Source organism: Magallana gigas, chromosome 4, assembly GCF_963853765.1.
Source record: "Magallana gigas chromosome 4, xbMagGiga1.1, whole genome shotgun sequence".
Classification (NCBI taxonomy): domain Eukaryota; kingdom Metazoa; phylum Mollusca; class Bivalvia; order Ostreida; family Ostreidae; genus Magallana; species Magallana gigas.
In genome coordinates, this window is record NC_088856.1 from 46,671,251 (window position 1) to 46,685,288 (window position 14,038).

The window sequence follows — 14,038 nt, forward strand, 5'->3', positions numbered from 1 at the left end:
AATTCAAAGAATGCAAAGTGCTTAGGTTGAACAGCAAGAGCAAAGCCAAGCCTAACAGTCAGACCAGTAAAGCAGAAGCAGACTTCACTTATCTTTACGCCAATGTCACAAAGGACAGCGGTGGCACTGACATTATGAAGAGAATAGCGATGGCTGGTGCATCCTTCATTAGTCCAGCCAACATCTAGAAGGTCACAGATTATCAGTGAAAAGACCAAAGCATCTATCTTTTAGAACCTGGTCCTGTCTGCATTGTTGTATTGATGTGAGACTTTGTAGCTTACCATACGAAGGAAAAGAGGACAGACGCCTTTCAGACCAAGTGCCTTGGAGAGATTCTTATGTCCAGATGGCAGCAGCATACTGTGGTTTCATTGATTTTCAAGGTCATCAATTTTCTTGAATAAAGTGAAAATTACAGTTTCAACGATACGTAAATTCGTGGTTAATAGATGATCCTGTCAATACAAAATGTTAGTCGAAACTGTACTTGAATAAACATGAAAATTCGTGGATCAACTAAACAAGGAAAGTGACGAAAATTGGTTTACAACGAATATTGATAAAACCACAGTATCCCAAACAAGACAGAAATGGAGATGGCAGAGGCAGAAAACATCAAGGGCGAGATGATGAGGAGGAGATGGAAATGGATCGGTCACGTGCTTAGAAAGGATCCAACGGATGATTGTGCTGTGTTCCTCTCGTTGACGCCTGCTAGGAGAAGGAAGAGGGGCGCCTAATAACAACATGGCGACGGATGGTAGAGGTTGAGCGAATAAATGCAGGCTAGTGCTGAAGCTTCTGGATCGGCGTGCAGCTGTGCAGCCTCATACCGGCACCTGCACCAAAGGAAGACTTTTATAGCAATATGTGCCTCATGACACGGAAGGAATAAAGAATAAGGTTAAGGATGCAACAGTGTTACAAATGAGTTACTGTTAATTGGTTTATCTTAAATATTATAAGTTCTATCATTTGAGAGAGAGAGAGAGAGAGAGAGAGAGAGAGAGAGAGAGAGAGAGAGAGAGAGAGAGATTTTGAGACTAGAAAAGATGAACTGTCTTCTTGGCCAGTATGTAAAATATGGTATCCCATCATATCACAAATTAATTTTGTCTCCTAAATCAATGTTATATATGTAGCGTCGAATATACCCGACATTTTTACAGTTTTGAAGAAACGGTCTCAAACCAAACACAGTGCGAGATAATGCCAAGGTGACATTTTTTACACACGCTTTAGATGCTGTTTCGTAAAAAAAATATGATTCAAATAATAAACCGTTGCTTAGAGAGTAAGTAATCACATGTGTCTCAATTGACAGGTGAGTGATTTACCTTTAAAAAATATGCAGTACTATAAGAAAGTAAAAATTCCCATCTATTAGGAAAAATAAAGTTCATACATTTTTTAAAAGTCCTACAGGAGTTACATTCCCTACAGCTAGGAGAAAAGTTTTTCCTACAAGATTTTATCAGGGAGTTTTTTCTATAGAAAAAATTCAGATTTCCTATCGGATATTAAAATCCTATGGAAGATTTGTTCAAACCCCATCGGATTCTCTTACTCCGGTATGAACATCCAAATACCTTATAGGAAAATTGATTTTCCTATGGGTAAAACTAATTTCCTGTAGGAATTTTTTCAAAGTTCTTATCTCACATTACAGTCTAGATATATCAATTACAATATTTGATATAAATTCTTTAAGCAATTACCTATCGTATGGCATATTTGAATTGTTTGTTACATTCACCTTAGACGGCTGCAAAAATGCCACCTTGGCACTGGGCATAACATAATTGTATGCAGCACATTGACAAGCTTGTATTCATAAATAAATAGTGCCTGTTTGGGAGGATAACAGTTGAAATTGACACCCTGAGAAAACCATTGTCAACCGACGCGAAGCGGAGGTTGACAATGGTTTACAAATTTACAAATTTACAATGGTTTACAAATTTACAAGGGGTGTCGATTTGTTAATAAAAAAACCCCTAAAAAAACAAACCTATAATACCTTCTCTTTCAAAAATATCACGGATCTAGGCAGTTTTTTGGTCTTCGCTTTTCTATGTAGGCGTTAAACAATGTGTCTCTAGACTAAAGATGCCGGATTTTGTTAATGCAGCTGATTTTCAATCCTATGAGCGGGGGCTGTTTGGAAGTTATTGAGACATTTGCGCCAACTCCCTTGGGAAAAAGATAAACCATTGACATTTTAATAAAAACTTAACCAGGATACTGTTTTTTAATGTAAAAATTTCCAGTCAAAGACGTCATTAGATTTTTTATGTTAAGCTGATAAACTTGTTTAAATCAGTGACCCCAAACTCATTGCGCAACGTCATTTTAACGCGTTTCCTTGCTCCAATACTTTAACGCCTTACAAACAAATCCTCGATTGTTTAAAATTTATGCTAATTTTGGTGTAGTTATGCGTGCATTTAAATCAAAAGTATCCATCAGTGCGTAATGTTCTACTAAGAAAAAAACCCACTGAAAAAGGGCCCATTCTCTAAAGCTTAGTGCATTCGTTCTTCGTATTCATTTTTTGTGACGAAAATAAGTGCGAAGCTTTAGACTGAAAACCAAAGAAAGTTGACATTAAACAAAAATCTGCAATCCGGGTTCACACTGAAACTTTGATTTTTATCGATCTTGAAATAACCAAAATGTTGTAACCCGTTTAAATTATAGTAATGTGAACTTTTTTGTTCATTAAAATTCAAATATTTACATTCTACTGTGTTTTTCCATTAAATTCTGTGATCTTCAAATGCCTCTAAATGCAACAAGTAGTCAAAGGTCAAAATGACGAGTTTTTGTTATGACGTCACAAACGTTAAACGCTGTAAACTGCAACGTCACAAGCGAAAATCAAAGTTCACGCTTGTGGCTGTTACTGTGGCTCTTCCATAAATATTAACTTACCCTTAGGATAAGATAGGAATTTTAAGGTATGAATCGCATTTGCAGACAAGGCAAGAAGTTAAAAAAATGTAAATATAAGCATTAAATCATGATTTTTTGAAGTATACTCTCTCATAACTGCAGCGGTGTGTGCATACAAATTTTCATAACGCGCTAACGCGCGTTACTCAATTTGTATGCACACACCGCTGCAGTTATGAGAGTGTATACTTCAAAAAATCATGATTCAATGCTATAATAAACGACGTGAATTTCACATTGGCATATTCAATGACGGATATACTTAATTTTTTCTTGTCACATCGTGATTCTCTTTGTTAATGGATAGACATGTATTAACAGGATATGATTTCTCAAGAAATAGGGATAATGACTAATGTTTGGTAAATACCTTTTATAATTTAACGCATTTGTGTTATCTAAATATATTAAAGAAATTCTTATTGATATATTCCACTTTCACTACAAAGTTATATAATAGCCAATGTAATCAGAACAGACGAATTTCCTTTTTAAAATCAAATAACCCATCTTAGTTTATTTTGTTTATAGGTCATAAAAGGAGAATTTTTAGTTTTTAATTGCAGGGACGCCGTCTGCTTCTCCTTACAAGAATTGCAATCATATCAGATCGTCTCAAGAACCAATCCTTTAAATTCTATTCATATGTACCTAAAAATCAAATATTAACTATTCATTTCATTCCCTTACCTATATCCAAAAAAAAAAAATACATACCGTCTGAAAATTTAAATTGAATAATTATTACGTTATTACCATTATTAGTCTCGCAGAGTCTCATTCCAATCTCGAGGGTTTCGTCCGTGACAAAATAGCTAAACAATTTAAAGGTGACCTTGCTGCAGAGCTAACGGTAAGATGAGTTCAAGTTGATATTATAAGAAACTTTACTTAAAACAGTTTAATGTTTAGGGTACAGAGAATATGAAACATTTCCTTTATATTATATCGGTGAAGTAAATTATGTTGATCAACTGCAGATAAAAGAAATTCAGAATCGCCAGAAATAAGAAATATAACTAGATTCGATCTCGTTGCGAGCAACGAGTGGGTCTTCCGTGTGATTTTTGAATAGATTTGATCAAACTTATCAATTCAAAGATAAAAAAGTACATCGAAGCGAAAAATAGTAAAAAAAAATTTGCGGCACTCCAGGCTTGAACCCTGGTCGCTTTCTCCATGTCCACGACTCTATCGACTGAGCTACTCGGACTCTCACTTCAGAACTTTGACGCTTAATTTATCGAGAATGCCTTGATTGATTTTAAAACAAATTACATATTCTTAATCAGTAAAAGGGTCACTATAAGGTGTAAAAATTTCGAAAAAAAATATTAAAAAATAAAAAAGTCGAAAAATTCAATTTTTCAAATTTCCTTCCGGTGACGACCGGAAGTGACGGCGGAGGTTCTCTTGACCGAGGTACATTAGAAAAACGGTAGATCTGTAATCTCTGAAATTTTCAGCCTTTTATCTTTACTCGTTTTTGAGAAACTCGACAGACAAAATTGACTTTTTAAAATCGTAAACGGACGATAACTTCTGACCGGAAGTGTTTTTCAAAAATTAAAAAAAATGTATCAGCTTGAGATAAAAACACGTTAATATTGAAAATTTGAGCGAAATCGACTCAGCCATCTCCGAGAAATCGTCTGCACAAAATCGGTAAGAAAAAAAAAGAATAATAAGAAAAGTGAAAAATAAACAATAGAATAATAGAAGGGTCTTCCGCTGAAGACGGAAGACCCTAATAAGAAAAGTGAAAAAGAAACAATAGAATAATAGAAGGGTCTTCCGCTGAAGACGGAAGACCCTAATAAGAAAAGTGAAAAAGAAACATTACAATAATAGAAGGGTCTTCCGCTGAAGACGGAAGACCCTAATAATATAGAAGAATGAGAACGCGTAGAAAAACAGTAAGGTCTTCCGCTGAAGACGGAAGACCTTAATAATAAAGGACTGTTTTTGTCTAAATCTTCAAGGAAGAGTGTTTTTCAACTTGTACTTCAGTCCAACAACCCCTTTATTTTGAATATCTTAGTTAGAAAGTCAAAAAAAACAACCAAAAAACAAATGGAGAGAAGGAAATAGAGAGAAAGAACAAATCTTGGCTCCACACGGCCTTTGCAGGTGTCATAACAGTATTTCATCAAAGGTTCGCGTCAAAACATGGCTGACGCGAAATAATTCCCGAATTTCTCTTTGAATTTGGGGCGTTTCCGCCCGGGAGAGGAGCTGAATTTTTGTATGAGATGAGGAACGATGTGTGAGATGTCTGACTACACAGGTTTGGTAACAGTGCGATGTCATTTGAAATATTGATGCGTGTTTTTGTCTGGAGGGGGGTGAAAAGACCCGAGCTTGATTTTCGTCGTAAATAAATCGAAAGTAGAATTTTGAGGTGTGGATCTCGGATTCGGTTAACGACAATTAGGGGAAGTAAAGTCCTAAAACAATGACTGATGCATTTTACACATGTATTTCAGTGTTGAGATTTTTTTTCGTGTCGTTTATTATTGTGTTTGACTGTTTTATTTCAACAGGATTGATAAAATCATTATAAATGTAGAAATAACGAAATCAGAAACACGTAATTTTATTCGGTAAAAATTTGATGACAGTAATTTCCACAGTTCTAACATTCATAAGTAGTTCACACGCTATCGTAGATACAGACTAAACGGAAAACAAGAAATATACATGCAACAGAAATATCACGCGGCTGCTTACATCCCTTGTACTGTGTACATTTTAAATCCTCGTACAGGCTATACTTGCCGCATGATCTCAGGAATTTCTTCTGAATTGTTCAATCCGCTGCGTATTTGGCAGATAATAAGAATGGGGTCCGGGGTATATTTACACAAAATTTCATTAGGATTGTGTGAAGGGCTCGGGAGTTAGAATTTTTTTCTACAGTACATGTCAAGCACGCCAATCGAAACTCAAATGTCCAAAAATTCATAACTCTCTTAAAAGTGAACGAATTGGTCTGGTAATTAGTACAGTAATCTAGAATGGTACTAGGTTGAAAATAAAGATCCAAAATGAAAGATTCAGTCAAATCAGTCCAGAAAAACTTAATGATTTTGTGAATGGGGGGGGGGGGGGGTCGGTGCGTGTAGTGTGTAAATTTTATTTCCGCGTATAGGCTATAAGCGTCGTTTGATTCTTCTTAATTGTTCAATCCGCTGCATATTTGACAGACAATAAGAATGGGGTCCGAGGTTTATATTCACGAATTTTCATTAGAATTGAGTGAAGGGCTCGGGAGTTAGAATTTTTTTTGTGAAGTACACGTCAAACATGACGATTGAAACTCAAATGCCAAAAAGTTCATAACTCTGTTAATAATGAACGAATTGTACTAGTATTTAGTACAGTAATCTAGAATGGTAATAAGTTGAAATTAAAGGTCCAAGATCAAAGATCAAGTAAAATCGGGTCAGAAAAACTAAATGATTTTATGAATGGGGGGGGGGGGGTGTCGGTCAGTGACTTCTATATGAAACGGAGAATATTAAATTTTAAATATCACATATTATGTAATTTCTATATAAAATACATATGTAAGAACAATGTATAAGCGTTGTTTTAAAGATGTAACTATTGATTTTTTTCAACATGTTAACTTTATTTCAGTATGAATACATAGCTATGGATCTCAATACACAAATACTGGGAAAAGCGCTATTATTGTAATTTCTTTACAAAATCAAAACGGAAAAGAACAGAATCCATCATTTTAAAGATAAAAAAATCAAATCTAAGCAAAAAGTAGTTAAAAAAAATTTGCGGCACTCGGGGCTTGAACCCGGGTCGCCTGGGCCATGTCCACGACTCTATCGACTGAGCTACTCAGACTCTCGCTTCAGAACTTCGACGCTTAGTTTCTCGAGAATGCCTTGATCGATTTTAAAACAAAATACATATTCTGAATCAGTGAAAGGGTCACTATCATCTAATTGGAAAAAATATATTAAAACAAAAAGTTGAAAATTTTCATTTTTTAAATTTGCTTCCGGTGACGACCGGAAGCGACGGTCACCATTCTCTTGACCGAGGTACACGAGGATATTGCTAGATCTATCATCTCTGAAAATTTCAGTTCTCTATCTTTACTCGTTTTTGAGAAACATCGCCGACAAAATTGACTTTTAAAAATCGTAAAACGACGATAACTTCCGACCGGAAGTGAATTTTTGAAAATTGTTCCGGCGGTATAAAATTCATATCACTGGGCATCAGTTCTGAAAATTTGAAGAAAATCAGACGAGTCATCTCCGAGAAATCGCCTGCACAAAATTTGTAAGACAAAAAACCCTAATAAACTGATTTCAGTTTGAAAAACATGGTACAGATGTCAAAATCATTTGTAACACTTTGGGGTCCATGCGTTTCGTGTTACTGAAGCTAAGGTTTTTCTTGCTCAAGACATAACAGTCCATGGTAAACCTCGAACATATACGATAAGATAGATTTTACCATATTAAACATCATTTCAAATACACGATGCTGTTTTAGATCTGAACACTGCTTAACAGTATTTCAAGTAAGTTATTCAAAATCTGAAACATTGATATATTCATTTTAAAATAAAATGGCAACATAGTTATTCACTTTGTTCGTCAAAATGGGGAGCATTGATTGTACCGTGTAACCACCATTTATTTAATTCTGTTCTATCTATCTATCTATCTATCTATCATAACATGGTTCATCCGATTTTTTTCCTTTAAGTAATACAGAGACAGTATCCAATTTTTCATTGTAAAACAGTACATGATTTCTGTTTTGTCAGGGATTTTTTTTGAAGGCCAAACATTTTTTTTCAGGACAATTTATTAAAATGCCAATCTCTTAACTTCAAACTTATAACCATAATCATAAGCGCATGATGATTTCAGATTGATTTTTTAGTTTAAAAACCTTATCGTAGTAAACTTTCACCGACCAAAGCCATTTTATCAAAATGAATTAAACATTTAAATCTTACGTCGTCTCGTCTCGTCCCCAAAGTAGTTAATTTTACGTTAGGTCTTGTCGAGTCTCATTTAAATATACACAGTGATTGTTATATAATTTTCGACCGTTAAAAATGTCAAATCATTCAAAGGATATTGTCATTTTTTCGCTGATCATCGTTCCATGTTTTATTTGGTCTGTTATTATTAGAAAGTATATACAATCTACTAAAAGATGTTTTTCCAATAAATTCTGTGATGTTTAAATGCCTCTAAATGCAATACCTATTCACTGCGTATGAATTTACAAGTAATTTACATAAAAAGTTCTCAAACAGTGATTTCTATGTTATCGGTGAAAAAATATATTTTATAAATCGATTTATTTAAGTAAACAAGTTGCTGTCCTTTAAAAAAGGAATGCAATACGTGGACCTGTGTATGTGTTTCCAACGAAAACGTGAAAGCCTTAAGATCATCAGCGATTCCACCGACTCTAGCCCCCTGCTTTTCACCACTAAATTTGTACGTTGTATGACGTATATGTATAGCCCTGATTTTTTATCTCAGAATATAAAGGGTTCATACTTCTAAAATAAATATGATCTAGATTAATGAAGATTGCATGTATAGTATCAGGCATTCGATGAATTCTACTATTTGCGCACACATTATACTTCGCACTACTTTGTTAACTTTGCAGTGAAAGCTTTTTGTAAATTAATTTCATATTTTGATGCATTTTTCTTGAGATTTCAACTTCTATACAGTGACATATTTATTCAATCATTTATTATATGCAGTCACATAATTATTCAACCATACTTTAAAAATGCTTAACAAATTTTAATCGGGAAGTATTCTAGCCTCGCCTTCTATAAAAGTAAAGTTAAGCAACATGTGTATTCGGAAAACGACAAAACGTTGCAAATTATGCTATTTGATGCATGTTGTAGTTTCGACATAACATTAAAGGAAGTGAACATGAAAAAAATAATTGTTGCTTAATAAATTATAAAAGCCTTTTGAAACTTAAAAATGAGGTCTGTTACCTATTTGTTTATTTCTATTAAGAGATTTTATCAATTTAACACTCTCAGTGAAAGGTTTATGGAGGTAATCCATTATTCCCATCTGTTCTCTGACGTAGATAAGCCACATTGCTGCTGGTGACTGGGTCAATGTTGGAACTAGGCTAGTGTTTATGTACAGAGTTGATAAAAGTTGAGGAGAAAAATTATGCCTTGATGTGAAGAAAAATTTTGTGTACTGTCATGAGAAGACAATGATTTAGTACATTTCTATAAATGAACCTTAGATAACTATTTATGATTTGTACAAAAAATGAATATAGATAAATTAATTTGTGAAATATAAGACCATCACATTCCAGATGTTTGTACGGATATACATGTGGCAGTCAGTGTTTACATAAATAGAATGCTGTTTTTAGATTTCAATTTAAATTAATATAAAATTGTAATTCCATTTTCCATGTGGGGTTTCTTACCGTTACTTTTTATTTAAATGCCCTGGAAATTTTTCTGATTTGTTTTTTTTTATACATAAGATCTTGATGATATGTACGCCGGTTCTGTTTATGCTGTCAGAAGAATAACAGGACTAAGACACTTTTTAAAAGTCAGGATGCTGTGCAATGCACCTTGTGTGCTCATTTATGTAGCACACATAATGTTCAAACTCATAAACAAGAAATTCCCGAGTGCAAGAAAAAATAGGTCACAATAACACTGATCCTTGGACATTCCATTCTAGTTACATGTCACATTAACTGCTGGTGGGAATGCATCATTCTGAGATCCAAAATCTTCCTCCATAAACACTGTTTAAAATGACAACTCTTTACATTCCTTTCAAGTTTCCATTCACATTTTGATGATGGCATTTTATCCCTGTTACTACACGTGTGTAAAAATGCAATGTGTCTCACTGACGGCAGCATCAGTGCTGCCCTCTCTTAGATGCTTAGAGATAACCCAGCAGGGAGGTAATGATTTTAACAATATGGCAGCGCTCATGGATTGCAAGAATTAGTTATTCTAAGTGGTATATCTTTTTACTGAGGAAAGCTCTGTCTAAACGGTTTTCAGATATCATTATACACATCAAACAGACAAATTTGAGCCCTTGATAATTTTTTCATGTTCACTTCCTTTAATTTATTTCATAATACTGGCAGTTCATATCACAAGCCGATCATTTCTTTAAATACATTAATACATTGTTTCTGTACTGTTTCATTAACTTATTTCATTATAATGGCAGCTCATATCACATTTAAAGGAATACATTGTTTCTCTACTGTATACCGAGAACTTTACAATAGTACAGTACGTACATATGGCATAGAATCCCGATTCAGAAAAACTTGTGCTAGCCTGGTTCCCTGAGCTACCCATTACGCACAGGAACCAGGCTAGCTCATGCGCAAGCTGAATTTTCCCCATAGCATCCGGTTTAACCTCGCTTAAATATTTTCTGCGTGGACCTCAGGGTCCACGCAATGATTTATTTTTGACGTCGTCGTGTCAATAACTGCCGTCAGGTGAGCAGACAAATTGAATAACGCACTATTCAATTTGTCTGCTCACCTGACGGTAGTTATTGACACGACGACGTCAAAAATAAATCATTCAATGCTATAATAAGCATTCTTTGTTACTCTGCTAAACCGGCATTAAATTAAAAAATTTATGATACTGTTAAATATTACATTATAATGAAATAAATAAGTAAGCGGATATTTTGGTATTTAACAAATTATTGCGATTATCTTTCAGTTTGTCTTTTAAACACGAATACATTTCAAATAACTGTGTATATGATATTGCTTTCTGATTCACCAGTTGGTATTAATAATTAATTTTATTAGCACTAGGTAAGAAAAACCAAACAAATGGCCCCTGTGTTTATAACAGCACCCCACTCCATCACACGAGACTAAAGATGATTCAAGACAGTTTTTCAAAATTAAAATAATGTAGTATTTTGTAATTCCACAATTAACTACTTCCATCTTTAATCGAACAAACATTTGTTCATATTTCTTAATTGGATTTACTGTTTTCATGCATCGACGCTTAGACGACAGAACACACGTTTACAAAGACAACATGAGGGAAACATTTCCTTAGCCATCGCATACATGGTTGTACTATAATATTCCATCATGTTTTTCTCTTGATATTTATAATAAAATAAAATAACCGTTCTGCGAATGAAAATTGTTGAAATGATCATGACGTAAATGTAAGTCAATAACGTATTAATAACAATATAATTTTACAACAGTATGATATATGGAGGCTATGACCTAGGGAAATTATGATATTCATTCACTATCTTGACAACAGTCTATCCTTCTCTTAAGCAACGGACCCATGGTCCACATTGCTCACCCGAGGAATATTGGTCCTAACTCTAATCAAGGCAGCTTACCTTAATCAAATCAGTTTTATAAATTGTTTTAGGGGTTGTTGCGTCATCTATTAAAGGGGCATGGTCACGATTTTGGTCAAATTCAGTTTTTATGTTTTTATTATTTACAGTGCTTTAGAAATGCATTTCTAATGATAAAATAAAATTTGAGAGTCATTCCTAGAGTTATAAGCAAGATATAGGGCTCACAATTCTTAGTCATGTAAACAAGGCTCGTGCCCTGTTCTTGTTTACATAGGTTAAATATACAAGTAAAACTATTTTTCTAGCTTATTTGTTAATCCTTTTATCAATTTTAAGCATAGATAAACAGTTTCTAACGTTTAACACATTCGTTTTAGGTTTAAAACTGACATTTTTACTTCAACGTTTAAAATGTAAACAAACGCTTTGTTTACATAGCGAAGAATTTCAAGCTCTGTAACTCGTTTATAACTCAACAAATGACACTCAAATTCCGGTTGCCTATTTGAAATGCCTTTCTGAAGCATAGTAACGAATTACAGTCAAGTCGTACACAGACCAACTCGTACACAGGTCAACTGGTATACAAAATTTTCCGCATAAAAAAACCGAAAGTCAACTCGTATACAAAAATTTCAGCATAATAAAACAAAAGTCAACTCGTATACAAAGAATTCCGCATATAAGATAGGTATGCTAAACCGAAAGTCAACTCGTATACAAAAATTCCCGTATACTAAACCGAAAGTGAACTCGTATCCAAAAAATTCCCGTGTACAAAATCGAAAGTCAAGTCATATACAAGAGTCTTATGTATACCAGTACAAAATATTGTATACAAATAATGTAAGTCAACTCGTATACAAGGTATTTTTTATTCATTATCGTAAGCCTTTTTACAGAAAATGGGTTCTTAATGTTTTAGACAACAAAAGTCATCTTTTGATGTAACATATTACAGTTATTTAATATTTCCTTATAAATGATGTATCGTCTGTTGTTATAATATATGTTATAAATTTTATTATCTTATTTAATATTTGGCATAACTTATATTTGATTATATATGCATATGATGCAAAATGGTTATATAATATTTTAAGCAGTTAAATTGGAATCATTTGTTTGTGTTGAAGAAGAAAAACATAAGACATAAGATAAATTGTATTCATTTTTATTAAGATAATATATTATTAAATAGTATCTATATACATCTATATCTACATCATACACACTTCATATACAACTATATACACATCATATTAATATATGAAATGAATATGCACGTCCATGATAAATACAGTCACAGTTTACACAGTTCACACTTCACATCAAATACACATTTTACATTGTTCAAACTTCACACTGGGGTGTACAGCATTCCAAGCTTCTTGAGGAGGCTGGATGTTGATAAATCCCCACTGGAGTAGGTATCCCAGAGCCGGAAGATCCTGGCTTGAGCCTAGAAAAAAAAAAGGTAAAATGAGTTATGTTCAACAGAATTTTTACTTTTTCTTTATGTTTTAAGAAATCAAAACATAATCCAAGTATCATTGCTATTAGGACTGCAATAGCATTATCATTCCTTACCAGTTTGGATAACTTCCTCTGCAGGCGTTGCAGTTTTCCCTCGTCTACTAGAAGTCTCTGCAGTGGCAGAAGATCTGTTTCCTTTCGGAGGAGGTCAAGAAGTACATAGAATGGTAGGTTGTGTGAACCCCTGGCCTTCTGTATATTCATCCTGGTGTGCCAACCTTCAACCTGTAGAAATAGATGTAAAAAAAATGAGTAACAGTTCATTTTCTTATTATACAATCATTCCATAACATTTTTTAAACTGTTGAATCTAACTCATAAAATTTGTCATTAACATTTTTATTACCTCATTGTTGGTGCGAATTGACTGGTTGAAGGTGCACCAGGATGAAATGGGCCACGTCCTGCTTGTGATCCAGGTCGGTTGCACATAGTTGATTACATCCTTTAGAGGTCCATCCTGAACAGAAGCGCTGATCTTCTCAAAGGAAGGCTTGATGTGCTCCTCAGGGATGAGAGGGAGGGCCATCAGCTTCCTTATGCACTTGTTGATGTCATCCCTTTCCCTGTAGGCAACCTGAAACACAATAAAAAAAATTTAAGTTTTCATAGTTATTTGAGCGTATATTAAGAGAATCGAACTTCTTAAGATAAAAAGAATGAACATTCTATTTAAATTATATTGATATTTACCTGAAGACCATGCTCCTGGACCTTGCTATATACGGCCTTGGACCAATGGAACACACATCCACGGATTTGGGCTCCCGGAAAAACTTCTCTTATACCCTTCCATATGACTCTTTCGAAATCTGCTGTAAACAGAGTTACAGCAGGGGGGGGGGGGATGGCAGGCACTGTACAATGGTCTGGAATACCTGAAAAATTGATCATAAATTGTTAATAAAAATTAACTTCATATATGAAAAACATGGATCTCTAAAGATTTGCCATGTAATATGATTTTATAAAATGAAAACAATGCAAAACATGTGATACATTATATTTTTTATTAATGTTGTATTAATATTAACCGCAATTAGATTACCTTTTTGTAGTCTTTCCCATGTTTCCCGGACATCAGGACAAATCCTAATGGAACTTGTTTGATGTGTTCTCCGCTCCTGATGTAGGCGTGAATGGACAGCAGTTGAACA

General features: G+C 34.1%; 1 protein-coding gene across 1 annotated transcript; it reads right to left on the reverse strand.

The window, feature by feature from the left end:
- Positions 1 to 12,537: 12,537 nt before the first annotated feature.
- LOC136275092 (uncharacterized) lies at positions 12,538 to 13,775 on the reverse strand. Its single transcript, XM_066083398.1, has 4 exons — positions 13,575 to 13,775; positions 13,228 to 13,458; positions 12,936 to 13,106; positions 12,538 to 12,807 (listed from the first exon to the last, which is right to left on the reverse strand). Exons 1-4 carry the CDS (start codon positions 13,773 to 13,775, stop codon positions 12,706 to 12,708), a joined length of 705 nt encoding a protein of 234 aa, XP_065939470.1. The 3' UTR covers positions 12,538 to 12,705.
- Between the last annotated feature and the right edge of the window lie 263 nt (positions 13,776 to 14,038).

Coding starts and splice junctions, on each gene's coding strand:
- LOC136275092 (XM_066083398.1), bottom strand. CDS start 13,775: ATGATCAATTTTTCAGGTATTCCAGACCATTGTACAGTGCCTGCCATC. Junction 13,459..13,574: donor TCCAGGAGCATGGTCTTCAG/GTAAATATCAAT, acceptor ATTGTGTTTCAG/GTTGCCTACAGGGAAAGGGA. Junction 13,107..13,227: donor CAATTCGCACCAACAATGAG/GTAATAAAAATG, acceptor CTATTTCTACAG/GTTGAAGGTTGGCACACCAG.